The sequence below is a fragment of the Tachysurus vachellii genome, chromosome 1 (assembly GCF_030014155.1).
Source record: "Tachysurus vachellii isolate PV-2020 chromosome 1, HZAU_Pvac_v1, whole genome shotgun sequence".
Classification (NCBI taxonomy): domain Eukaryota; kingdom Metazoa; phylum Chordata; class Actinopteri; order Siluriformes; family Bagridae; genus Tachysurus; species Tachysurus vachellii.
In genome coordinates this window covers 4,791,190-4,818,893 of record NC_083460.1, presented here as the reverse complement: position 1 = coordinate 4,818,893, position 27,704 = coordinate 4,791,190, and the positions used below count along the sequence as shown (strand labels likewise).

The 27,704-nt window shown below is 40.5% G+C and overlaps 1 protein-coding gene and 1 long non-coding RNA gene across 4 annotated transcripts in view; one reads left to right on the top strand and one right to left on the bottom strand.

The window, feature by feature from the left end:
* The window catches only part of LOC132845202 (uncharacterized), a 65,314-nt gene that overhangs the window by 21,944 nt on the left and 15,666 nt on the right, over positions 1-27,704 (top strand). For 2 of the 3 annotated variants that reach the window (XR_009648401.1, XR_009648403.1), the window contains one exon: positions 6,254-9,652. The exons of the other annotated variant lie outside the window; for it this stretch is intronic. This is a non-coding gene — a long non-coding RNA (uncharacterized LOC132845202). Of the gene's footprint in view, positions 1-6,253; positions 9,653-27,704 lie in introns of those variants that run through there. 3 annotated transcript variants of the gene reach the window in all.
* Positions 21,527-27,704, bottom strand: part of ap1m1 (adaptor related protein complex 1 subunit mu 1) — a 14,734-nt gene continuing 8,556 nt past the window's right edge. Inside the window, exons 11-12 of the mRNA XM_060869144.1 lie at positions 24,098-24,173; positions 21,527-23,022 (exon numbers count right to left, since the gene is read on the bottom strand). Coding sequence (XP_060725127.1) covers positions 23,000-23,022; positions 24,098-24,173 — 99 coding nt within the window. The 3' untranslated portion in view covers positions 21,527-22,999. The remainder of the gene's footprint in view (positions 23,023-24,097; positions 24,174-27,704) is intronic.

Sequence of the window (27,704 nt, the reverse complement as noted above, 5' to 3'; positions counted from 1 at the left end):
CTGGCCAGCACTTGGGTTTACTGCTTGATCAATTCATCGCACAGGTCCATTGTATTGATTGTATCTTGATTCCTACAAAAATTCCTCCTTGTTAATAAATTAAAAAAGAATCTTCTACAGTTCTAAACAAAATCAAGCCCAAGAAGACTAAAAGGTTTATTATGCTTCGAAATATGCACTGTTAAAATATGTTTGCTCGGCTCAAACTTCCCAGGCTTAAAATGTAATTATATTTTTGGAAGACTCTCAAAAATGTCAAAAATTCTACATTTAATAAGTGCGTTCGTATTAGGCATTGATGATAAAGTAAACATGTGTAGGAGGCAGCATGCTTGGAGTTGTCCTCAGATGTCATTAGCTGAGTTATTTTATTGAAGTGGTGGTGTATTTGACGTTAAATGAAAGGGGCTGAGGGAATGTGCACCGGGTGCGAATGGACGGTGTGTGTAGAAAGAGCTCATTCAGAACTCAGGTCAGCCTCAATGCCTTCGTTTGTCCCTGAGTGTAAACAGTGATGCTGGAATTCCTCTAATGTGGTGGTGCAGGAGTTCATGCCTTCGCTTCATCGCCGTGTCCGACTCGGACCATCCAGAGGCTCGGCGTTTCGAATTCACAGAGAAAAGCCTGAGAAGATGAATGCATGCTCTCAAAGGCTATTCAAAACGCGTTGGTAAATTTCACCAAAAGAGGCACAAATGGTAAAAAAAAAAATAAAAAAAAGGAAGGAAAACATTTGTAATAAATCATCTCACAGTGGAATGAGTCCAGGGGTTTGTGTCGATTTTGTGAAATATTTTTTTAGATGATATTTTGTATTGAATAAATTCATTAAGAACTCAGGATCGAGAAAGAAATGTTCAGCATCCACTAAAGTGTGATAAACATGTAATTAAAATAATAACATGTCAATAATGGCATGATAAATCAATATAATGTATATGTGCTTCACTCACGCTTCATTATTATTATTATTATTATTATTATTATTATTATTATTATTATACACCCTTGATAAGAGATGAATGGTATAAATGTCTGAGGTTAATTGAGGAACAAGAGCCAGCTGTTCATGGAGTCCAGTGTGTTTGAGGAAAAACAGCCCCACAACATCACAGATCCACTTAGCTAGATTCACCTAAGTACGAAAATAAATTAATTAACCACAAAGATTTTTTTTTACACAGCCTGTTATTTATTTTTTTTTTTTAATATTTTCAACACAAAGCGAGTCCAAAGGAAAAATAGATATATGCACTTCTCCATAGCAATGAATCTCTATAACCAAAACAAAAAAAAAAAGCTTTGTTTATTCTTTCTCCGGCAAGAGGATTCCCATGCTGAGGCAGGCGTGTCAGAAATGTTTTCTTGACACATTAACATACCTGTAAACGTTCTCATTGTTCGGTTGTTGAATGGTCTTCTCCTTGAACATTTCAGCTGTTCCCACATGTGAGCTGCCAGACACAGGTATGCTGATTTAATCACTTGACAAGGAACACACCCGTCACAACCCAGAACATTTTTGGAAGTCGTGTTTACGCATTCGACAACGTACAGTACAGATTCCTCCACCTACAGAGTGTGACCTAAAAGGACCTGTGATCTAGCATTAGCACACATCTTGGAGAACATGGATGGATTAAAGAACACCGGACATGATGTGAAATTCAATTTGTACCACATCACATGCTGGGGGAAATTAAAAATATTTTGAGCCAGGTAGTTCTTCCCAAAAATTTTAATTCATTATCCCAAAACTCCTTTAAATCCAAGGTTCAATGAGCAGATGATTTACAATATTACTGAAAAATAAGCTGGAGGTTTTCTAAAATACAGAGTTGATTTATTCCTGTTGTGCTGCTCCTTTAATCTTAAAGACTGTCTGATGCCCATCTCAGTTCTCTTATCCAGAGGTGGGAGTAAGTCACGCATGTGCAAGTCACAAGAAAGTCTCAAGTCATGAATGTCAAGTCAAAGTCAAGTCGAGTCTCAAATTTGCGACTTAAGTCTGACTCGAGTCAGGTCATATGACTTGAGTCCCCATCTCTGCTCTTATCTGGTCAAACTCTACATTCTCTTAATACTACGTTTGATATCTTTTTACAGCAGGAATTTGTAGAAGGGTAATGATTTATACGTCCGATGTCTGATATCGAGCAGACGAAGTCGCTTTCTTTCAATGATTGACACTTCCTGTTGAACATCTGACTTTTGGTAAATTCTAAAGATATTATTGGGGTGGATGCGTAGGACCTGAATACAATATAGGTTTCCTATTTTAGATCTTAAAACAGCTTTACACATAGTCCAGAAATCAGATTTCAGTTATATTGACCTGAGACAGACCTGCAGGTCAATTTTATTAACATCTATTTATAATATACAATTAATTGTTTGTGGACTCCTGACCATCCCACTCATGTGAGCTTGTAGATCATCCAATTTTATATATGAAGGCTTTGGCAGATGTTAAAGCTGGCTGTAAGGATGTGTGTTCATTCAACTATAGGAGCATTAGTGAGATCAAATCCTGATTTTGGGATGTTGAAGAAACCCCAGCTCCAGTTCATCCCAAAGGTGTTCAGTGGGGTCAAGTCGGCGTCATGGCTCTGTGTTGGACATTCGAGCCGTTCCTTCACTCCAACCTTAACACACCATGTCTTCATGGAGCTCAGGGGCTTTGTGCACATCTGCATTATCATGGCTTACAGACATCAATTCTTAGGTTCTCGGTCCCCTGACTCTTTGATCCAAGCTGTTCACGCCGACTCCATTTCATCACATTTGGCCAGACTTGCTTCCATAAGGCGAGAGTACAGTATATAATCACAATTCTAGCTGAGTAGATAAACACACACCTAGCTATGACATAAACCGTCCTCAGAATTGAGTCATGCTGTGCACAAACACACCAAAGGCCATGAAGTAAACCATTAGCAAAATGTATGTTTCCATAGAGTTGAATCATATCTGATCTTATGTACTGTATAGATGTTAATTAGAAAGAAATGTTTTTTTATGCTACATGGAGTTTAGTGAATTGTCTGTTTGTTCCCTGAGCCTTTCAGCTCCGCATGTAGCCTTAAGAGCTCACTGTGAATCTCTTCTTGAGCAACGCAGCTATTGTGCCGCTCTGAGCTCCTACTGTGCCGTTGCGAAAGAATATGTTACAACCTGCTTCCTCGAGTAAACAAACTACACATGAGCCTGAGAGAGGGAGGATTTTAAAGAATGACTTCTTGATCTGCCTTCCCAGGGTATGGCAATATATAGCAGCCAATAGAAACGGCCCACGGAGGAATGAAGGGGGTGACTGTGGTTTATTACAGGTATGCGCTATAGCAAACACTGCAACTGATGATTCATCTAAGCTCTGCTTATCCGTGTGCTGCAACCTGCTTTTAAAAGGATTCGTGTCTTTATAAGTATGTTTTTATGCCTCCATATTTCAGCACGAACACTTTCAGCCTGATCCCATCCTTCTTTTTTTCTCGTAAATGCCTTGGATGTTGTAATTTGTTCAGGTTTACTTTTTACAAGCTAACAAAAAAACGATTGTAAATAGAGAGTTTGTGCTAAGGAGCCGCTTCCTTGTTTAAGAAAAGATGGATGTAAAATGTAAAATATAGGCTGGAGATGGAATGTAACCCCAAATTATATCATCTGACCACTTTAGGTATGGTGTTTGAGTTCAAATCTTGCTGGGGTTGCAGTTTTTTAGGAGTCGTCATGAAGGGGACACGCAGGTCCAATACATGGTTCTACCACAAGCCTTGACATAAGCATTTCAGACTTTCTAGTCAAAAGCCTCACTCTGTGAAGTTAGATCTATTAACACACCAGTTTCTGGGCCACATCAAATGCTACAGTCTGTTGTGAATGCCACGTACTACTCTTTTTGAACTGCCTTTGTTTTTGGTTCGTGGTTTTTCTTTGTTCTAGATCTTGGTTGCATTGCTGAAATCGGACCTAGCTACAGCACACTTTCTCTCGTCGATAACAGACCACATTTTAGAGCTTCCCGTTTCTTCCCCTTCCTCCCAGTGCCATAGTTCTTGCACTGGGTTTCGGTTTGTATTGTTTAGGATGTCCATCAACGTCTAAAATCACGTTAATTGTAGGGAGGAGTGGGTTCAGTATGCTGTAATTTAAAAGGAATATGTGCCTTATTTAGAAAGAAATCGTGGTTAGGGGGCAAATGTACAGAAAAGGCAGGAATTTGGCCACTGATTGGCTACGTTTGTGCGAAGAACTAGGGCCTTTCCACTGGTCATGACCGTGGCCTGTGATGTGGCTGACCGCACGGGGACAATGTGGGCCCGATGCTGGCCTGATGATGGGTTGTGATGTGTTCTCTGACCCAGACCATAATGCACGACTTTTGCCAGCCGGAAGAAAATTATAGCCCTCACAGGAATGTTGCAGTTGTTATTATTTTTCCGTATTATAAGACACAGGGTGAGAGAGAGAGAGAGAGAGAGAGAGAGAGAGAGAGAGAGAGAGAGAGAGAGAGAGAGACGTTCTTGCGGCCCTGGAAAACAAGACGTGTTTTAAAAAGTGTCCGAAGGAAATGTTCTCTAGGGAAAATTGCTGAGACTGACAGAAAAGGGGAAGGCCAAGGCACAGGATGGGTTGATTTCCCTCAAAGTGGCTTTAAGTACACTTGCTCTAGTGCTCAATGAAAGATACAATCCAGACATGGAATCAAAACTTAAACTGAAAAACTGCTAAAAGTGCCAAAGAAATTTAACACAATGGTTTAAAGAGCGATTCCACGATTGGGTACAATTTGTGTCCCAGTAATTTACAAATTTACAATTTAGGAAAGACATTTTAAAGACAGGTTAAATGTCCTTTGTATTAACTTCCATCACTTAGAAAACAGCACGTCTGTCTATTATAGTCCACTACACGTTACCTCGAAATGTAATCATTAAAATATGTTTAATACCTCATATTTTTTCCACAAGTCATCCATTCTACAGTAGTTTATAAACAATGTACCCAGAACATTGACTCAACCCTGTTACATGAACATATTTACCTCTATTCAACTTTTTAGATTCAATTCTGATGAATGATTTTTTTAAATCAAGTGTCACAAGAGTTCAGTGTTACTGTACTCCACTGCCCTGGCTTCCTGAAGCTCACAGTATTATATTTTACACCTTGCTGCCTGTCTCCAAAGACAAAAATGCTCCAAATAAACTTCCCGTATTGGTGAAAGCATTGGTGAAATCCTGAACAATACCTCATGTACACCTTGGCTTGATTTCCTTAGCTGTCTTTAAACAAAGCTGAAAAAACAAAGATCCCCCTATGGAAAAATGGAAGAAGTTGACATCCTGTATACAATCACTGTCCATGTTTTACGAAGACCTACACGTCTGCTGATCCGTATCATTATTAATATCCTGTTCTATCCTATTTCATGTAAAGGTGAAATTTAAATATATATCAACGGCAAAGTTAGCAAAAGCTCAAATATCCCACTCTGTTTAGGATGAACTTTGTGCTCCAACATGTTTTGGGAATCCCACCGTTAATTCGAACGGATTTCCGAACGTTATTCAATTTGTATAAATGGGTTCAAGTTACTGCTTTACAGCATACAGTAGTTTCAATGAGTATTCCACTCTTAAATAATAATAATAAAAAAAGTCTTCTAAAATACACAGATGTGTTGGAGCCCGAATGTTAGACTGACTTCATAAAACCTCTGTATATAATCTTGAACTACTCTTGGACTGGGGCGCTGAGATAAATAAATTTAATAGGAGCCGCATGAGCTAAATGTTCTGACCACGAAGGTCGAGAGTGAGAGTGAGTCTGGTTTGGCCAGGATTAAACTTCACATCTGGAGAAATAACTAAGACCATACACCAGTTCTCTCTCTCTCTCTTTCTATTTCTCTCTGTGTTTATTTTTCTATCTATCTGTCTTTCTTTCTGGGCTCTCTGGTTGCCAGAAATGCTTTCACAGAAGACTGTGGCAGGTGCCTTTGACTAGTTCTCCAGTCCAATTTAAAGTCATGACACTGAGGGAACCCTGGGATTTAGGTGTCACATTAGGAAAGGGATCTTCTTGGCTCTAGACATTCAGTCAGCCAGAGGGGCTTTTTGTGGTCTTTTCAGCCTTAAAGGCCTGATGAGAGATAATGATCAGAGCAATCTGTGCTGGCTTTAATTGGGTCACTGCTCGAGGGGGTCTAAAAGGCTGTGAAGTGAAGTCACTGATATCATCTGATTTACAGGATCAAAGCTGAAGCTGTGGCCTGGGGGACGAACCGATGACACCCGCTTTGTGATCTTCGGCTGGCGTCGTCTATCGGGAAACCTGACAAATTCAAGAAAATTAATGGGATTGTCCTGTAGGTCCAGAGGCTACTCACGGTGGTCAGATGAAACCGTATAATAGCAACTTTAGTCCTGTGAGTGCGGGTTAGAAATTAACCTTCACTAGTCATGTTGTTTACATTCTGGACAAAATGGTGTTTATAGTGCTGTGACTTTTTACAGTCTTCAGTGCAACATGTACTGTATGTAATAAAAAAGTTCAAAATGGCCTGAAGGTCAAACAATTCCCAACTTTCTAGCTGATCCGTAGCTGGTTAATGAAAGTAACATCATTTGCTTCATGCAGCATGGTCACATATTTGTTCCTGTACATTACTGAAGTCGTGGAACAAGACACGAAGTTTAAAGCAGGTTTAGGGGCAAGAATCAGCATATTTTAACTTTTCTTTGTTCAGAATTCATATGACTAATGTTTGCTCAAGTTTTACTGACTTCTCAGATCTTCTCAAGATCAGGTTGGTTTTCACTGAAGACTGGGTATGAACTGTTGTGAGACTTGCTTGCTTCAGTGTGATGCCTTGTGATCATCTGAGCACCTGTACAGCTAGCCTACCATGACACAGCAGGAAATAAACCTGTGTAGAAAAGAGGGAGTGTGGCTGGCTCAGTGCCTGCTGATTAATAATGGATCAATATTGGCTTTTATTATAAATAATGGCACTAACTGGTACCAGCGTCAGGGAGTGTCAGCAAATATTGGCCTTTTACCCACTGCGCAATACTGCTTTACCATTCCTGAACCATGAATAAGCTAATTATAGCCCTTAACTCAGGTTTTCCTTCTTAAATGTATTGGATCGTCCATTTTCCAACAGATTTTAGTCTGAATTTCCACCCAGTTCATTGCAAAGGTGCACTGGATAGTGTAAATTGTTATTATTAATCTACTGGCTATAATAACTTGCTTGATAGCATTAAAATGATAGAAATGGAAATTTCCCTGCCTTAATGACTAGTTTTTATAATGGGGATCCCAAGCTACGATACGGTCAGGGTCGTGAATAGAACATGCAATCGTCAGTTTTTACAAACGAATATTAAGAGAAGGCTTGATCTCTGGCAGTGGAAATGATCTTTTTTTTTCACCTAAGCAACAAAACTCTGTCAGGATTGCGCAACAAAGCAGAAGCATTTCCCAAAAGGAAATTTACCCTGATTGACAAACCAATTTTGTGAGCGTGAGCCTCTAAAGTTAACAGGTTTCTCCAGCAGGTTTTTTTCCTGTTTCGACTCTTCTATAGAGATGTTTTCTGACACTCCTGCAGTGCCATTGTTGTTCAGTTACCGGTAAGTTTCCTGACACCAAATGATAGTAATATGATCAAAAAGGAAGCAGTGAGTCCATGTAAAATTGAGGATAATAGCAAAAATGTAGCGGTGTAGCGGTTCACCATCATTTATCCGGTCAGCTTCCTGTGTGTGGAAACAGGAAGCTCAGTTGACCCCGAATATTGCTGGACACACCTTCAGGGCCTACACACCTCTTATCTGTTTCAACAAGTATTCATTAGTCACTCAGTTTTATTTGGCTCATTTGAACTTTTACAGAATGCCAGCGATTCAATATAAAAGGTTTGCATTGTAGTGAGAGCGAGCAGGCGGGCGTGTTGATCAAAAGCTGCAGTTTTAGAGAAATTGTTTGGTTTGCTGTACAGGTTTAAAGGCGTGCTTATCATTAAAATATTGGGCCTATGAGTATAGGTGTGAACTGAACTTGAGTAAACGTCAAACAGTGAGATTAAGTAGAAGCAAGCAGCGGTGATAAGATTGAAGATCAGCGTGACGTGAACACCTTTGCTATTTTACGCTGCTCAGGGTACGTTATAGACCTGCCGTTTATTAATTAACATTAATGCCCCTTGAATGCCAGGAGCACCTCTGGATAAGAGTTATGATTAGGATTTCAACAATGAAACATGCAACAGTCTGAATCTCTTGAAAAAAATGTAAAAAAAAAAGTCTCCCTGTGACACTCAGAATCTCTCCAGATGACTGCAGAGCACTTCCATGCTGCCACAGTTTTACACGCTATACCCTTCCCTTATAAATAAGACTCTTTTTTTAAGTGAGCAGACCCCAGGATGGAGGTGCCTGATTATAAATAGCCTTTTTTGTGGTATCTATTTAAAGAGATCCTCCTGATGTGGCTTGCTATTTTCCTATTTTCTCTTCACCCTTGAATTTTTCCTGACCAGAGAAATATCTGTTACCCCTCGACGCTCCTCGACCGACCTCTCAAACGTAATTACCCCCGTTCCGTGCAAATCATCTATAGATTACTAGTTTCTTTGTGTGCTATCATAACAGCACCGAATGAATGAGAGAAGGAGGGGTGTCATGAGCAATGCCCCTACTCTTGCCAAAACCCCATCAAATGAGAGGCCTGTGGCTGCTGGGGATATTTTTTGCCGGGCTTCGGGGGCTTGTGGCACACAAGCGGCACATGGCTGTGATGGAGAGTGGTCGCTAGTGAAACGCAGAGCTCCAATTATGGCAGTAGTACACATGTCGCTCAGGCGGTTATAACTCTGCTGTCTTGTGGTGGAGGAATTCATGGGGAGGGTTTATAAAGGAAATAGATGGAGCGAGGGGTTGAAGTGAGACAGACAACCCAAGAGACATCAGTGAGAGGGAATACGTTAGTTATAGGTTGTATTTTTATAGGACGTGGTCTGTTTGTTTTACAGCCTTTAACCAGCAGTCAAGCGTCACATATACAATCACACAAAAAACGATGGTCAGACGCAACATCTTTAAGCCAGAACAAGGTCTAATCTAGTCGCCGTTAAGAGCCCACAATGTCTCCGGTGTCATGGTATGCAGTCATGAATGTCATGCAAAAACAATGCTGAGTGGAAAACACCTTCAAAGCTCCTTTCACACCAAAATGGGCCTTTTATTCGTTTAACAGTTTAACATGGTGTGTTATGATCTGACCTAATATTTACACCAAAGACAGGTGTACACTTGCTTTAACAGTAGAATGTCAAAGACAAATCGGACAAATCGCTATCACATGACCAGTGTTGTAATGTAACGGAGTATAAATACTTCGTTACTGTACTTAAGTAGAAATGTCACGTATCTGTACTTTACTTCGCTATTTAAATTTACGTCAACTTTCACTTTTACTCCACTACATTTCCTAGATAAAATGTATACTTTTACTCCGCTATATTTCCACTAAGCATCTTCGTTACTCGTTATTACAAAATAAAATCAGAAGAAATGTGTGCGACTGCAATAAGGGAGGTTTAGTGAATCACTGCTCCTAGATTGTATTACGCGCTCTATGGAGAAGCTATCTATAACGTTAATCGGCGGAAAGCCGCAAAGACGGCAACCAAAAGCAGTGAAATGTCACTATTCTTATTACCAGAGTTTAACAATCCATTCAATACTAAATAAAAATAACATTTATTGATTTGGTCTTTGTCTTGTGAATATTTTTTTATTAATGACTGCATTCATTGGACACACTGTTTGTAGAGAATGCACACATACATGAACTGATTTGATTTGAGACTGACATCATTACATCATGCATAAAATCTTGGTGTCCACTTTTGCCATTTAATAACACCATAACTTTTGGCTTACTATGTAGTCATATAATATATAATATAAAATTCTTCTTGTTTTAAATTCTCACTGAGGGCTAAAAACCCCCTAAAGATGAAATCCTAGAACCGTCCCTGATCTTATGCCTACAGAAAATCACTGAAATTTTACTTTTTACTTTTACTTCAAATACTTAAGTACATTAAATATCAGAAAATGACTTTTGATACTTAAGTACAGTAAATATCAGATACTTTAAGACTTTTACTTGAGTAATATTCTAAAAGGTAACTTTCACTTCTACCAAAGTCTTTTTCAAGTACGATACTTGTACTTTTACTCAAGTATTGCTTTCTAGTACTTTATACAACACTGCACATGACCCACCAGTTTATTAGTCTAGATCAGTTGTCAGCTGGTGGAATGTCTTTCGTCTGATCAAACGGAGCAGATCGGATCTACGTAGGTAACAAACAAACTTTCTCTAGTTTTCTCCAGATTTTCCTAAATATGAACCGATGTGGTCTCTGAGTCAGATCTTCTACTGCAGTTCATCCAATCACATTTTTTTTGTTTTGTTGTTTTTTTTTTTTGTTGTTGTTTTTTTTAATAAATGATGTAGCTCATTTAGAAAGGAAAGAAAGAGTCTTCAGAACATATATGACTTGTTAAAACCAAAACTGACAACAAAAACAGATGAATGGACAGAGAAGTATTCGTTTGTTCTCCGCTTCAGCTTCGTGATGTTAGTCATGTTTTAGTGGTAACATGAAGCATCAGTGAGAAACAAAAAACATGACCAGTTCGTCTCATTTATAGCCAAAATCTGATCATTAACATTTAACATTAGTCACTTTTCTGGACCTTTCTAAGAAAAGGAATTTTTAAGTCCTTTAAGCAATTGCTTGTTACAGTTTGTCATCATCATCATCATCATCATATTATTATTATTATTATTATTATTATTATTATTATTTTCAATATTATTACTGTATGGGGGCACGGTGGCTTAGTGGTTAGCACGTTCGCCTCACACCTCCAGGGTTGGGGGTTCGATTCCCGCCTCCACCTTGTGTGTGTGGAGTTTGCATGTTCTCCCCGTGCCTCGGGGGTTTCCTCCGGGTACTCCGGTTTCCTCCCCTGGTCCAAAGACATGCACGGTAGGTTGATTGGCATCTCTGGAAAATTGTCCCTAGTGTGTGATTGCGTGAGTGAATGAGAGTGTTTGTGTGCCCTGCGATGAGTTGGCACTCCGTCCAGGGTGTATCCTGCCTTGATGCCCGATGACGCCTGAGATAGGCACAGGCTCCCCGTGACCCGAGGTAGTTCGGATAAGCGGTAGAAAATGAATGAATGAATTATTACTGTAAACCTTCATGAAGAACAAGTGATTAAAACGCTGTGTGTGTGTTTGTTCAAAATTGACTTTGTGCAGCCTTTTGGTCAGTCGATTCTCCAAAGATTTCAACAAACTCATAAAAATCTGATAAACATACAGAAAAATACATAAAGTCAATGGATATTAGAGATGAGGTGAATCTTCAAAATTCCTCTGTTGTTCATGCAGGGATAAAAACCAACCTGCTCAAAGAGAAGACACACACAGGTGTATTGGTTCTGTTTAAGTCTTTAGTGCCCAGCGGTGGTGGGTTTATTAGACTTATACAAGGCACTCGGTGACTGCAAGAAAGAGTCCCGTCTAAGGAGCTGGGAGACATTTTCAGTTGTCGAAGAGGAAAAGGTCAACTCCTAATTTCAGAACAGATATTTTGTTTCCCACAGCGATTTGGCAAAAGCAGAGCCTTTGTTGTACGTTCAGAATCGGACGTCGGTTAGAATCCATGTACACTTGTCTCTCTTTGTTCCAAACTAAGCCTGCTGATTGGCTGCTCGTAAGAGAGCAGGTTGGCAGCGTCAGATGTGCTGCATGTAAAATTAGTAGCTTCGTAGTGGTTAATTTACTTTGATTTAGTTCTAAAAAATAAATCCACGTGGTACCTTTGAAATACCCTCATGCACCACCAAAGGCAGAGTGACCGCATGGGTACAGTAACAACAGTCCAAAGAAATGACTCACTTCTGGAAATCCAAATAAATCCAAGACCATGAGTGTGTTGTATGATTATTTCCCACTCGCAACCAAAAAACTAGAGCACTGCATCTGTGACAATGAACATCATTTTAAACCACAAAATACTAAACCAGGAATTATAAATGTGGTCAATTTTGAGTCAGGCATAGAATTTTTTTTTTTTTTTTATCATCAGGTTGAAATATTACAACACTGAGACCTAACAATACAGCTTACCAATGCTGAAACCAAGCACGCCATCTGCCAAAGACGGGAACAATTCAGTCACCGAATGGACTGGTTGGGATGGAAAGGTTTCAGAAAGAAATAATGGACTTTCAGGCAACAAGTGTTTCAAAATAAAGTACAGACAGTGCAGTCCATCGAATCCAGTTAAATACATACAATTTGCAAGATTCCTGGAGTCATTAAAATATCACTGGGGTTTGTGAACTTGGATTCATTACTGTTGGCTTTGATGGATGCTGAAGTCTCTCGGTAACTAATTTAAATTAGATCTGTGTCCTTCATTTGGGCCAACGAGGTCTTAAGGCCTGTCTGTGCAAGTGTCTCTGATGTCAAACACATGTGTCCTGGGCACCATGCAGAAACAAACAGGACTATTTTGAGTCCTGGTTAAGCATGCTGCGTCCCCACGCCGCCTGTTTGCAATCTTCCCGCCGCAGCGGCTTTTTACACAATCAGTAATTCACAAACGTGGTCGGGGCAAGAATTCGGACTGTTTTACCGTTGCTATGCACATGTGCGAAAATATCACAGGGGTTTGTGAACTGGGGAAGAAAAAGAATGTAAAAAAGAAAAACAGAGTACCCAAGAAGTCATGTGGCAGAAAAGCAGGGTGAAAGAATGCCAAGATGCAGATAAAAGGCTGATTGGATTTCTTAAGCAGAAAAACCAAGCGGGGGTAAAATCCCAACTGCTGCCGGTAGCAATGGGTAAAAACCAAAAAAGCGTTTTTGCGGCCCATTGGAGAGCGAATTAGGGGTTTTGACAAGTGACTGAATCTGCCTCAGCTGTCGAATTGCTCATAGCTTCCAGCTGGAGAAGAGTGGCCCGAGATCCATCCTAATGAAAACAGCGGAGTTTTACACACAAGCTGCTGTTCAAGCCCAAGCCTGTTCCACTGTACTCATGAAGAATGGTGGAGAAGATTGATTGAGACAAGCAGACTCAGTCAGGTCACGAGCTGCTGGATCTCAGAGCCTGTGTTCCTTCAACAAGATCTTATTGTGCTGCTTTGGGTCCCGCATTTATAAAGCCTGAGGCAAATTTTCCCCGTGGAGGATCAGTCTTACAAACTGACGCATTAATGACACTTTAATAAAACTCATCTGGGTTTATAGAAATGCAACGAGAGACTTAGTTATCGATCATTTAATAAGTTGTGCGTAAACGATTTCGTAGGTAAAGCCGAAGTAAAATTTTCCACCAGGTTGAAAAATGTTAGTAAAATAGATTTTCTAATCTGAAACCTAGCCGTTCTGAATATAATAGAAATATTTCTACAAACTTTTTTCAAGCAGATTTTGGATTGTTTCTGTTGTAACAATATACTAGACGTCGTCCAGAGAACCTATTTATCCGCTTGATTTTACCTTCTCTTGCTGTTTCTGTTCAGCATATTTTTACGCGTAGATCAGTTGTAAAGCAGACGTTTATTTTTCTTTTCATTTTATTCTATGCATCTTGTATATCGTAATGTAGAGAAATTTGAACAGACGTCACAGAAAAATTAAGACCAGGTCAAAGGTTGATTGCTTAACCGGAAGCGTGAACCAAAGTTCACTTCGGATCTCATGGTTGCCATGGACGCATATCAAACATCAACAGAGCGCTATAATACAGCACTGTCAATTACACAGCAGTCTTTAGAGCTGTCTCACTTTTTCCACAACACACACACACACACACACACACATTCCAACAGTGCATGTTGCAGCACAGCTCAGTTAATAGGAGTAAAAATATTCATAGTACAGCTTTAGGAAAACAGGTCCAGCAACAGTTTGATTACATTTGTACAACTCGGTTTGTTAACTGTCTGACGTGTTTGGTTACACAGTACATCTGTGTTCCAGCACATACTGTCTGGCATTTTACAAAACAAACGTGACTAGGCAAACAGACCTTTGCTTTTATGGCATCTGTTTTTGGTTTATGGCTTTGCAAAAAAAAAAAAAAAAAAAAAAACACCTCTGTGTGTAACACAACAGTCGGAAGTGCTCTTAAGGAATGTCTCGTATTGTACAGTAGCACTCACCTGTCCTGCGTCACGGTCCTGTGTCATGAACTCTCAAGCTCCTCCCACATGCATTTATCACCATGGCGACGGCTTGACAAAACAGATAGTTATAGTGTCATAATTATAGCTCGTACTACTGTCTATTAAAAGCCGCGAAGAGGAAAAGGCTGTTAAATTGTTTTAATACCAAAATATGTGGAAGATGTTAAGAAGCACTGTTATTATTTTAGTATGTGAATGCGTCATTTCAGCACAGGGGGGGTTTAAAAACAGAGATTTTAATAAAATGTGTGTGTGTGTGTGTGTGTGTGTGTGTGTGTGTGTGTGTGTGTGTGTGTGTAGTGGTTGTGATCTTGTAAACTTTCATTTAAAACTTTCCTGCATGGGGAAACATTTTCTTTTCTTTTACAACAAAACCTTTTGCAATTTTATTTAAATAGAAAAAAAAAGACAAAAAGTTTCCTTCTTGTTCCTGAGCTGAAAAATAGTGAGGATAGGAGGTTGATTATGATGATGATGATGATGATGATGATGATGATGATGATGATCAATGTTTGAACAATGTTTTATACTCATGGTATCTTAAGTATGTAACCTAGTGAGTCAGCATTAATGTATCCAATGTTAGAGATTTAAGCACTTATGTACAGTACGTCGCTCTGCCAAATGCTGTAAATGTAAATGTAAATGTAATGATGATGATGATGATGATGATGATGATGATGATGATGATTTCCTCACTCTATTTATCTGGTTTGAATAATAACTCAATGCCCACCACAACATGTCCAATAGTTTGGATGGTCAATGAGGTTAATGTGCAGGAACAAGCAAGTTTAGTTAGCTAACACAGACGTGATCTATTCCCTCACCTCACTACTAAACACCACAAACAATACACATGAGCAAGCTGCCTTTATATTTTACTGTATTTCTTAATTGGAGGCATAACCTTAAAATCTATCTTTGCAGTTAGCTATTGTTTGATAATGATATAGAATCGGATACACTCGCTTACTTACAGTGTGTTTTTTTTTTTATATTCAGTGGGTTCACACTAAGGTGTGAGTGTGTGAGTGAATGAGAGTGTGTGTGTGTGTGCCCTACGATGGGTTGGCACTCCGTCCAGGGTGTATCCTGCCTTGATGCCCGATGACGCCTGAGATAGGCACAGGCTCCCCGTGACCCAAGGTAGTTCGGATAAGCGGTAGAAAATGAGTGAGTGAGTGAGTGAGTGAGTGAGGGTTCACACTAAGGCTGTAGGCAGATAGGGATGAAATGTCATTTCCTACCAACACTTGATGTTCAACCCAGTGAAGTCATTGGATTTAATCTGGACAAAGCAGTGTAAAAGGTCTGGCTATGAATTTGGGTTTAGGTGCCTAACTGGTGTCTATTCCAGTGTGATTTCAACATATTTAGCCTCAACACAAATATTTTCCCAACAGGCCTAAATTCCTGTCCAGAATCCGTCACTTCCTGCACACCTGCATACAGGAAGATTTGATGCAAGATAAGCAGGTTTTTAAAGCTGCGCTACAGCACCACAGGAACATCAGTGTGGAATGTTCTTGTTGTTGTAGTTTATTCTCCAAGCACCAAATCACACTGCAAAGTGGACGAGAGCTCTGAATGTTTCAATAATAAATACATGTGGTTAAGAGTTTGCTTGTGTTTATACTTTAGGCTTCCTATAAACACAGTAGGCTATCGTATGTAAAGTCACTGGTTTTAATAAAAATGAGAATAATGAGAAATATTTTCATATTAAAACAGAACTTTGGTTTACGTTCTAATTTTGATCAAAATAATCATTTATAATTATGCTCAAAAGGAAGGTCCTTATAGGGATAGTAAGAAAAAGGCATTTACATGCTTCTCTCTCTCTCTCTCTCTCTCTCTCTATCTCTCTCTCTCACACACACACGCACACACACAAACATACACACGCACACACACAAGCACACACAAACACACACCTACGCACACACACACACACACACGCGCACACACACATGCACTCACACAAACACACGCACACACGCACACACACACAGACACACACGCACACACAGACACACACACACACACACGCGCTATACAGAGGGTTGCCATCTAAACCTGCTGAACTCCTTCTGCTCTCGTCGTTTATCTCCAGCCGAAGCCGCAGGTGAGAGAAATTCCATCGGTTTAAGGTTGCACGCGGCCAAACGGGGATCGACCGGCTCGTGACGTCACCGCGGAGCTCATGCAACCAGGGCTTCCCTCTGTGATCCAATCAGGGCCTCCCTCGGCGTGCTGTTGCTAGGCAGCAGGTGTACACACAGCACATAACATAACAACATGTACAGTACAATCGCAATCGAGGGAGGGATGTCCCGAGAGCGCGAGCTTCCGCAGGTGACCCGACCGGACTGCCACGTTGGCTGGCGACACAACGACGTCTTTTAATCGGTATCGATTTCACAACTGGAATCAGTGCAAAACCGTTTCTCACGCTATGGTTCATCAACTGTCTTAACCCTTCGTGTGTGTGGTGTCTGTACTTACAGCCTTATAGACATCATCATTGTCACTGTTTATTAATCAAACACTAATAAACAAACAGGAATAATTCATCACTCCTTTAATAAAACAATAATAAACAAACAGGAATAATTCATCACTCCTTTAATAAAACACTAATAAACAAACAGGAATAATTCATCACTCCTTTAATAAAACACTAATAAACAAACAGGAATAATTCATCACTCCTTTAATAAAACACTAATAAACAAACAGGAATAATTCATCACTCCTTTAATAAAACACTAATAAACAAACAGGAATAATTCATCACTCCTTTAATAAAACACTAATAAACAAACAGGAATAATTCATCACTCCTTTAATAAAACACTAATAAACAAACAGGAATAATTCATCACTCCTTTAATAAAACACTAATAAACAAACAGGAATAATTCATCACTCCTTTAATAAAACACTAATAAACAAACAGGAATAATTCATCACTCCTTTAATAAAACACTAATAAACAAACAGGAATAATTCATCACTCCTTTAATAAAACACTAATAAACAAACAGGAATAATTCATCACTCCTTTAATAAAACACTAATAAACAAACAGGAATAATTCATCACTCCTTTAATAAAACACGTGTCTACAGATTCTTCACAAAAATATTGAATTTTTTTAAACATTATTGAGCGCTTTTAATTGGTTTAATAATTCATTTCTTTCTCTAATTTCTTTATAGTGTTATATATTTTATGCACAATATATTACTGAACAAATAATATGTCAATGTCAATATATGACAGTGCAGTTTAGTTTATAAGGTAGTTAACATAATATGCATGTATTAACGTTTAAATCTAGACTCCATTGATAGAATTTAAATCATATCCACATACTTTTGAAGCAGAGATGGGGGACTTGAGTCATATGACTTGACTCGAGTCAGACTCACTCTCACTCACTCATCTTCTAACGCTTATCCGAACTACCTCGGGTCATGGGGATCTCAGGCGTCATCGGGCATCAAGGCAGGATACACCCTGGACAGAGTGCCAACCCATCACAGGGCACACACACACACTCTCATTCACTCACACAATCACACACTACGGACAATTTTCCAGAGATGCCAATCAACCCATGCAATACCATGCATGTCTTTGGACCGGGGGAGGAAACCGGAGTACCCGGAGGAAACCCCCGAGGCACAGGGAGAACATGCAAACTCCACACACACAAGGCGGAGGCGGGAATCGAACCCCCAACCCTGGAGGTGTGAGGCAAACGTGCTAACCACTAAGCCACCGTGCCCCCTCGAGTCAGACTTAAGTCGCAAATTTGAGACTTGAGACTTGCTTGACAAATATTATATAAAGACTCGACTTGACTTTGACTTGACATTCATGACTTGAGACTTACTTTTGACTTGCTCGTGTGTGACTTACTCCCACCTCTGCTTTGAAGTCCATTTAGCCTTTAATGGCATTGTGAAAGAGGACTCTAACCCTGAAAATCATAATGAGTCATCTTATTTCGACGTGTCTACATCAGACTGTTACATAATTTAATTAGGCTGTAATCTAATTAAGAAATTTCTCTCCAGTAAATCTTGCTAAACTCAATTGTAGAAGCTTGTTCAGATTACCAATTATGTGTGTTTTTTTTTTTAATGCAGCATGTTTGTGTTAACAGACACATCAAGGACACGGGTCACAATGTTGTAACCTTAACTTAGGGTCACGACTTGTGTTACATAACGAACAGGGAGTAAAAATATGCCTGGAATGTCAAAGCGTCAGACTGTAATACACGTCAGAGGACGACGGGATGCAAGTCACAAAGCGCAAACACACCAAAGTATCAAACCTACTGTATACAGTACTGGCAGGTTAATGGTAGGTAACCCATATGGACACTATGGAGCAGAATGTGTATAACTACACTTCTCCTGAGCTCAGGATACAGATTTCAGCACCATATACCAAATCCAGGTCTTGGCTATGTTTCATTTGCCAGATTTTTCTAGAATTTATAATGCTTAGAAGTCATAAAGTGCAGAGAATCCGCATCTTCTGGCCCTCTGGAATCACCTCAAACCACTTACTTACTTTCTTATTTTTTTGAACCTCTCACAGTTTCTAAGAAGTAGCCCATCGCATGCGTCGTTAGAGGCGTTGAGCATGTTTCACACTAACATTTTTAGACTTGAGAATATGGAATATAACTGTTAAGTGTTTTTTAACGGTCTTCTCCACACTCCGTGGCTGTTATACACCAAACCGTGTACTTTGCCAAGCACCTCTCACATGATCCGAGGCCGAAGGAGCAGATAGGGGCTGCATTCTTGTGGTTTTCTGCAGGTGTGTACCACAAGAATAAGGAAATAAGTGTCTCCGGTTTGAAGAGAAGCCATAAATACTTTTTGTTTCAAACTGTAGGCATACCTGTGTGGTCCAGGTACATACCGTTGCCGAGTTTGGTGGGTTTTTTCTTTTACACCCACACAGTGTCTGAGATGACAGTGACTTGGCTGTGAGTGAAGCTGCTATTCATGAACTATTTATATTTACAGTAACCATAAGGATCACATCCACTTTCTGGCAAGTTGGCCCTTGAGTGGAACATCAATTTTTCCCTTGCAGAAATGTGTGTTTGTGTGTGTATGTGTGTGTGTGTGAGAGAGAGAGAGAGAGAGAGAGAGAGAGAGAGAGAGCGATGTGTTTTAGGGGAATCCTCAACCTAATAGATTTTCAAACCTACAGCAAGCTTATACACCTTGGTGTTGGACTCTAACACCTGGCGATGTCATCAGAAATGTTTATTAACGCTACGGGGCTGTAATGTACGAGCAGCTAATGGAAATTCTGACACGTACAGCGCAAGTAAACTTTCTGCCTCAGAATGAACGGACGACTCGCTCCATCTGAACACATGGCAATTACTGTATGAGCGAGGCTGGTGTATCCAACTGTAGGCCTGCTCAACTTAAAATAACAACAAAAACACGTTTTTATTATTCCTCGAAGATGCCACAGTAAAAGGACGGAGAATACGAAATAAACCGGTTTAAGTTGGATAACGGTCAAGAAAGTGCCGAGTTGTTACGCGCTGAGAGTTTGGCGCAGATCAGCGGCCTTTTTATTGGTCACGCTGGATTTCAAAGCCTCGTTTGTAGCAGCGTTTTACATGTCAGTAAAACAAAATGACTTCATTTTGGATTTCAGTCTATTTCGTACATCTATGATTACAAACAAAACTAACACGTTACTAATACCTCAAAGGATCATTTAAGTTGAAGCACACTGGAAAACGTTTCCGTGAAGAGAATCACTCATTAATAATGTGCAGATCACTTAGATACATAAACAAAATCTTCAGGATTTAATTCAGGACTCTGTGGCAGGTTTCATTACAGAAATGGTAGAAAAAACATGTTCATGTTACCATCGCTATTCATTATTTAGAGAAAGTTCCAATGCTTCATGTTAGTAATGAGACACACTCACTCAGTCATTCTCACTCATTTTCTACCGCTTATCCGAACTACATCGGGTCACGGGGAGGACATGCAAACTCCACACACACAAGGTGGAGGCAGGAATCGAACCCCCAACCCTGGAGGTGTGAGGCGAACGTGCTAACCACTAAGCCACCGTGACCCCCTGTAATGAGACATATGCTATAAATTTGGGGCCTTGTAGTGAGGTTTTACTTTTATTTACCTCTCTTTTATGACACCTTTATAAAATCTATGTACATCACATGGCTGCTGCATGTGTGTGTGTGTTTCACAAGAGGCTCCATCACACTTAGGCCTCATCATCCTCTCCTTGTGGCTATATAAATCCTGGTCATACTGTGACCTGGTCATACTGCAAAGGAAACATTTCCCTGGAAAAACAATTCTACACTGATCAAGTGCCTTGGTTGTGTATTAGCAGAAATCCAATCATCTCTGCATACCTCAGAAGTGCAAACTGCCTCCCACGTAAGAACGAAGGGCATCTCGGGGGGAAAGAAGAAGAAGAAAAAAAAAAAAAGCAATCGTTCAAAGACGTACGTGATTGACTTTAAAGCGTAGGAGTTAAGACGAGACAGACGCTGAATGTCTAGATGATTATCTCCATCGTCTAACAGTAAAGGACAGACATGAAGAAAAAGGTAAAGAATGTAGATATAAAAATAGTACTCGAAATACAAAGGACAGAAAATAATGACATCAGGAGCCCTGAGAAGCGATTGTCTCACACACTGAAAAGGCTCGACACCCTGCACGATGACCTCATGGCCTCCGTGAGAACAATGACCTCAGCGCAGGTCTGAGTGTGTGTCCAGCCGCGTGTGAACAATCTGCATTACACGAGAGGATGTACTGGATCAGGGTCTGATTCACAAGCTGGAGCTGTCTGAACAGGAAGTGACATCACAGGGCTGACGAGATGAAGTCAGACATTAACAAAGTCTGCTAAACTGTTAAACTTACATACTTCGGTCTTTGTATCAGTTTTATGTATGTACTGTATTAAAGGTGCAGTTAGTAAATGTTGAACATGTCTGTGACGACCGGAAAATTCCTAAAATTCGTTTTCTGGTCCGTAAATAGGCTCCACCCACAATTTAGAGAAGAACAAAACTGCTCGTTTAAAAGAGCAGAAATGGAGGGTGTGGTCTGTTTCCAGAAGCCTACACACAGCACTTTATTAATAAATACCAAAGGAGGGTAAAAGAAGACAAGAACACACAAAGGGTTGAGAAAAGAGGAACTTCATTTTTGTTTTATTTACCGAGAAGGGATTTGTGTAACGTTCAGGAGAACGCATGCATGTGCCTCGCTCCGCCTCCGACCGTACAGGGCACGCGTCGTCTTGAGAGCGATTACAAATAGTTTTTTTTATTTCCAATCAGGTCAGATATATAGGCAGCACAACAGAGAAACACATATACACACACATCGTATGCTGCTTAGCTCAAACAGAGTGTAGAGAGGTTTCTATTAATCACACATCCTAAAATGGCACAATGTTAGTAAAAGGAATTGGAAATGTTGCAAATGGCAGCGAGCACCGTTTTGGTGAACAATGGTGGTATCATCATCATCATCTTCATCATCATCATTCATATAAGTTTTGTGGTAAACATGACTGTGATATCATTTAGAGACCAACATCTTGAGCTCTACTGCTAATACTGAAAAACAAACGAAACAACTAATAAACACAGTACAGTGTATACAGTCGGTGAGAATATCAAGAGAATAGCAGAGGAATTGATTGACCTGTGATTTGGATGACTGATGTAACTGTTGAATCTGGAGCAGACTTTAAAATAACGGTGTTTAAATGTTAAGCATCAGTAACACAAAACATTTCTGAACGTGTGTTTAATCAGAGGTGGACAAATCGCTAGCCAGGCAGAAAGGACAAGCGGATTTTCAGGTACATTTAAAGGCTGGATAACATGATGACATTCTACAAGATCTGCACTCATGTGTCACAAATAACACACTTCTATTCATTCTACACAGTTATAGACCACTGGTTCTTACAGAGCCCTGAAACACACTTGCCTTTTCCTTGCCTGATGATCTAGCTAATAAAATGCACGATTTATCCACCTCTATTAGTAAATGGTCCAACCTACATGTGCACTGTAAACACTCCTGTGAACACACACCTAATATTACACTGAAATACTACTGAGGATTGTTTGAAGCTGGTTACGAGTAAAACGGCTCTCCTGCCATTGACCGTGAACAGAAAGAACATGTCTGAACACAAACATACAGAAAGAGACACTGATGGTCCGCAAATAAAAACAACAACAACAAAAAACACCAAACAAACAAACACGACCTGTGTCATAGCAGGCCTGAGAGACTCGTGTGACTGAGAGACATCTCGGAGCAGCTCGCCACTTCATGCCGTAAAATCAGCTAATTGATTTGTGTATGAATCAGGGACGTTGATTCAAAAGAGTCATTTGAAAGAGCTTCAAATGAATCGCTGTGTTGGCTGAGCGGTGTTTGTAGAGACGATCAGGAAACCAGTTTGGGTCGTCTCAAACTTTGCAGACAGAGAATGGAGAGAGGGAGAGAGAAAGAAGGAGAGAGAGAGAGGGAGAGAGAGAGAGAGAGAGAGAGAGAGAGAGAGAGAGAGAGATACAGACACAAAGAGAGATCCGAGTCCACATGGCTCACACGGCAGGAGACGAGTGAAGTTCTACTACTGAGTCCGGAGCTGATAGTCTGCAAAGAAACAAGGAAATGAGGCACGCTTAATTAAACGGTTCCAAACGGCAGGAAATTGGGGGTGGGGTGTGGTCCAAAGAAAAAAGTTAATTGTGGCAGCTGAGCTTTCCACCCGGCCTGCCGAGAGCACAATGCTGAATTAGACAGGGTTTGGAGACGCGACATAACTTGATGATAGCGGCTTAAATTCAGGATATGAGACGCAGCGAACACAGAGATGAGAGAAACAGGTGATATCTGCTCTACACTGAATACACATCACATCAACCTTTACACAAAGGATTTAAAGCGATTAAGTGTTTTCAGTTTCACATGTAATATAGTGATGTATTCGTTTATGATTTTAAAAAAAAAAAAAAAGATTTTTCTTTTTATCAGTGTAATATCAAAGACCTCATTTGTCGTAGAAATCATACCAAAATCTTATCTTTTTTTCTTGAGATTGTGTCATCACTACTGTGTGTAACCACAGTGTTATTCGATGCGTGTGAGATTAGGTTCATGTGTTAGTTAATATGACGTTACAAACCCCAGTCTGCTCACGATCGCACAGATTAAGACTCGATGCCTTTAATTTACTCGACAGGATTCACGACGGGACTCGCTGTTTCACGCCGTTCATCAAAACGAGTTACATTTAAAAGTAGAGAAAGTACAGAATGCCTGGTCTTTCTCCATCTTACTATTGACTCAGCACAACATCTCTGCAGCGAGCCAAGTTCTACCCTCATGTGGCACATCCTCTTTTCACAGAAACCACTGCATCTTTACACACAACTCTTTCTCTGACTTTTACTGAATTGCCTAATTGTTGCCCAATACCTGTGAAACTCTGCAAAACAATGACAAATATAGTGCCAGAAAGACTACAGTACGTGAGAACATTTGTGTGTGTGTGTGTGGCGTAAGCATGATTTTACCACAGACACTGTACTTTTAGAATACGGCACCGTGTATGGTTACTGTGGTTATAACTAAGCTTTGTGTTGTTGTTTTTTTTTTAATCTGATACCATCAACAGATAGCAGGTTTATTGTATTTATTATAATAATATATGAGTGATGGTGCTTACCTCCATTCTGGGTGATGTATCGTACCCATGGGAGAGCCTGGTAGCCACTCTTCTCGATGATCTTCAGGTAACGCACCTGTTGAAAAATCAGAACAAGTTCAGTACAGATCGAGAACTGGGAATGAAAGTCGAAACCGTTCACATCGACAGTTTACGATTTTAACCTCTGAGCTCTTGCTGTGTTATTGTGAAAATTAGGGGGCGCAATGTTATAGCAAAATACATCACGGACACGTTCGAGTTATCGCTAAAATCGTTATGTCAATTATTGTACTCGTATGCCAAAGAACGACACATCATCTGGAAGACAGAGACATGCTGCTTGGCACGTTACTGAGAAACCGCAAAATCTTTCCATCCTGCGTTGGAAAACACACAGCTTTTGACACTGGAGACTCCTTCCAAAAATGCAAACTAAACATCTTCACATTTCAACAAGTTTTTTTTTTTTTTTTTTAAATCCGTTTATTTACACAGTACAAGTCTGTTAATATAGAAATGTTAACCGTATTAAAAATCGGCAGTGCGGTCAGATCGATTGAACGCAATACTGGCACTGGAGCCTGAGAAAGTGTCTGAGCAGCACACAGGAAGCATCTGAAGAAGTAAGATTGAGGAAATGGCACATTTCTTGCCTGCAGAGACATTGAGACATGCTCCATGACCTTGACAGTCAGCTGTTGCATCACTTTAACTTTGCACAATCGCACAGAACAAACAAAAAAAAGAAAGAAAGAAAGAAAAACAATATAAGAACATGCTGAAAAGCCACTGGTCAAAAGCAGCTCAGACATTTTGAGGTGATCTAGTAAACTGGGTGTTCTCTTAAAGTATATGCGTAGAAAAATTCAAAGCCCTGCCATCTGGCTTGTTCTAGCACCGTATTCCCGAAGGACAGACGCTTCAAAATAGCCTGTGTGTAGACAAAATAGCAACTGGGCATTCTTTTTTACAAGAAGTGTATTCGGAGTTTGCATCAATATAGGCGAAAGGAGGAGTTTAAAAACAGCCTCTCGAGCTATTTCCAATCAAATTTTGGTGGAGAACCCCACCAACGCAGAGTCGCTGCTGTGCATATTTCAGTCCATGCATGTGGACTTTAGTTGGGTGCAGCAGTGCCACCCTGGGTGCAGCGTCCACTATTTAAAACTCATCAAACCTCCCTTTGGACTGACCCAGGCGGGCCCATACACACTCTGGCACGGTGACGAGACGGTCACGACTTGAGATCTCCAAATGTGGCTTTGTGTTCACGGCCTTTCGGGCCACAGAGCATGTCAAAGTGGTGGTTAAGCAGTGCTCGGTTCGTGTCAGAGAGTTTATGAAGTGCTGCGTCACTACAGCGCCGAGGCCTAGCCGCGCAATATAATGTCAAAAACGGCTCCAGAAGATCGAGTGCACGGTTCCCGCTTTACCAAAATTCACCTTACAAGACAAGTGTAGACACTGGTTTTGGTGCCCAAGGCGACTTTGGCTCGCGGCGTCTGTGTGTTTACTGGTGTGCGCTGGTCTTTCATTAACGCGGTGTGGCCTAGTAGACCTTGTGGCCTACAGAGCATGCTTTGCTGTCAGGAGACAGACTCCTGCTTTCACAGACATGCAGTCTAGTCACTGTTTCTCCCAAAAGCCTGCACTTGTAAATCTCCACACATGCTGGAGAGCTCGCTCGCTGAGTCAGCATTCTGTCCGGGCTTCTTGATCGAAATGGGCAATGGGCCGAGGTCACTATACCCGAGAGGACACCTCGAGCGCTAAAACTAATAAATAATAAATAAACATGGACACTACATTCAATTAGGTAACACTTTATAGTCAATTCCACAAGCTAGCAGCTGATCTCAGTTCAGTTTAAAACGAGAGGTGTGGATGTGAAGATGCTAATCAAGAAGCCTTGGTGTTTCAGTGGTGGAACCAGCACCGCAAACTCATTCCAGGCCAGTGAGCAAAACAATTAAGACATATAATCTTAAGAAAATAAATAAAAAAATAAATAAATAAACGACAACACTTAAGCATCATTGTGTATAACTGACTACACAGAAATTACAGGCCGCTCCGCAGGGCCAGGCCCTTGTCTTCGAGACTGATTAACTGTTAAGGGTGACATCTAAGTGTGTGAGAGCAACCAGTTTTTTTTGGCCTTGTTGTCCTCGAGACGAGACTGATCGTGATCATAGCTCAGTACGAGGGGAAGGAAAAAAAAAAAAGAAAACTATGCCACTTGCTTAAAGTGGGATCATGAATTTGAGAGCGGTGCCGCCTCGTGCTGTTATTACGGACTCTCTAAAATGCCACCCATAAAGCCTTGAACACAGATCTTGCACGGCTGCTGAGAAGCAGGGCTAAATCCAGCCTTACTCGAGAAAAAAGAAAATCCCTCCAAAACATTACGGAAAAAAAATAAAACCTTGTCTGCTGTGATGGGGGCAAAGACATGCAGGACGGAGTCTCCATTCGCAGGCCACACGAGGACACCAGTGGAGCAGACAGACATGCTGACCACAGGAGAGAGACAGACAGAGGGAATGGGTGAGTGTGTATATGAGCGTAAGGGTTATCAAAGCATCCCTGAGGTTTCTTCCAGAGGCAAGTCAGCAAGTTCTCTCTGCAGACGTCTGGAACGGCAGGAGTTCAAGCGGCTCGTGCAGTCGTACACAAATCCTAATCTACGGCTCTTTTCCCAGTTCAGCAGCAGGAGGGTGGTCATGATGAAATGCCACGAATCCCAATCCATACAGATCATGCTGAGGATTCTTGTTTGGTATGACGATACCAAGCCTGTGTTTACAATCTTAAATATGGAAATGAACGACTCACCGATTCAGTAGAGCCATCACAGCGATACTGGTCTGAAAGTCTGGAGAGTTATTGGGATTGGTCCAGTTCTGAACTGAGAAAACACTACAATACTTGACTAGCAAAATTCCTGAAGGAAGTGGATATTCGAGTCTAGTCCTGGTGTTGGAGAGATTGTGTTGTATTTTCTCCAGTTTTTTGATGTTTCCGATCCGTATTTCCACATCAATGTACGCTTACGAGGCAATGAGCAGCTACTGTAGAGTTATAGTCCAGAACAAGACTGTGATTGGTTTCTTTAAGACAGAATCAAATCTTTCTATAATACATATACAGCTTAGTTTCTGGTAAGATTTGAGATGAGACGCTTTACTGACTGTCCAGAGTCAATAGTAAACATAAACCAATCTATCCAACCATCCATCCAGGTTTCTTTCCATCAATGCGTCCATTCAGCCACCCATCCATCCATTAATCCGTCCAGGTCTCCATTCATCCCTCTGTCTAAAGTTGCTCATCCAAATGTCTATACGTTCATCCATCCTTCCATCCAAGTTTCCATCCAGCCTTGATTTCTATCAAAGTATCCATCCATCCCTCGATCTAAGGCTGCATCTGCCCATGTACGTTTTCACCCATTCTGTCCTAACTACCCATTGTTATGCATCACGTCAAATTAGTACTCCATTTTAACGTGTGTATTTTCTGTGAAATTCTGCGATGTTGACTGACAACACACTGACAACTCTCTCTCAGATCCGAGAGTGATCACGTTGAGGATTTCCCACAGTGTCTGCATAGAGCAGATACA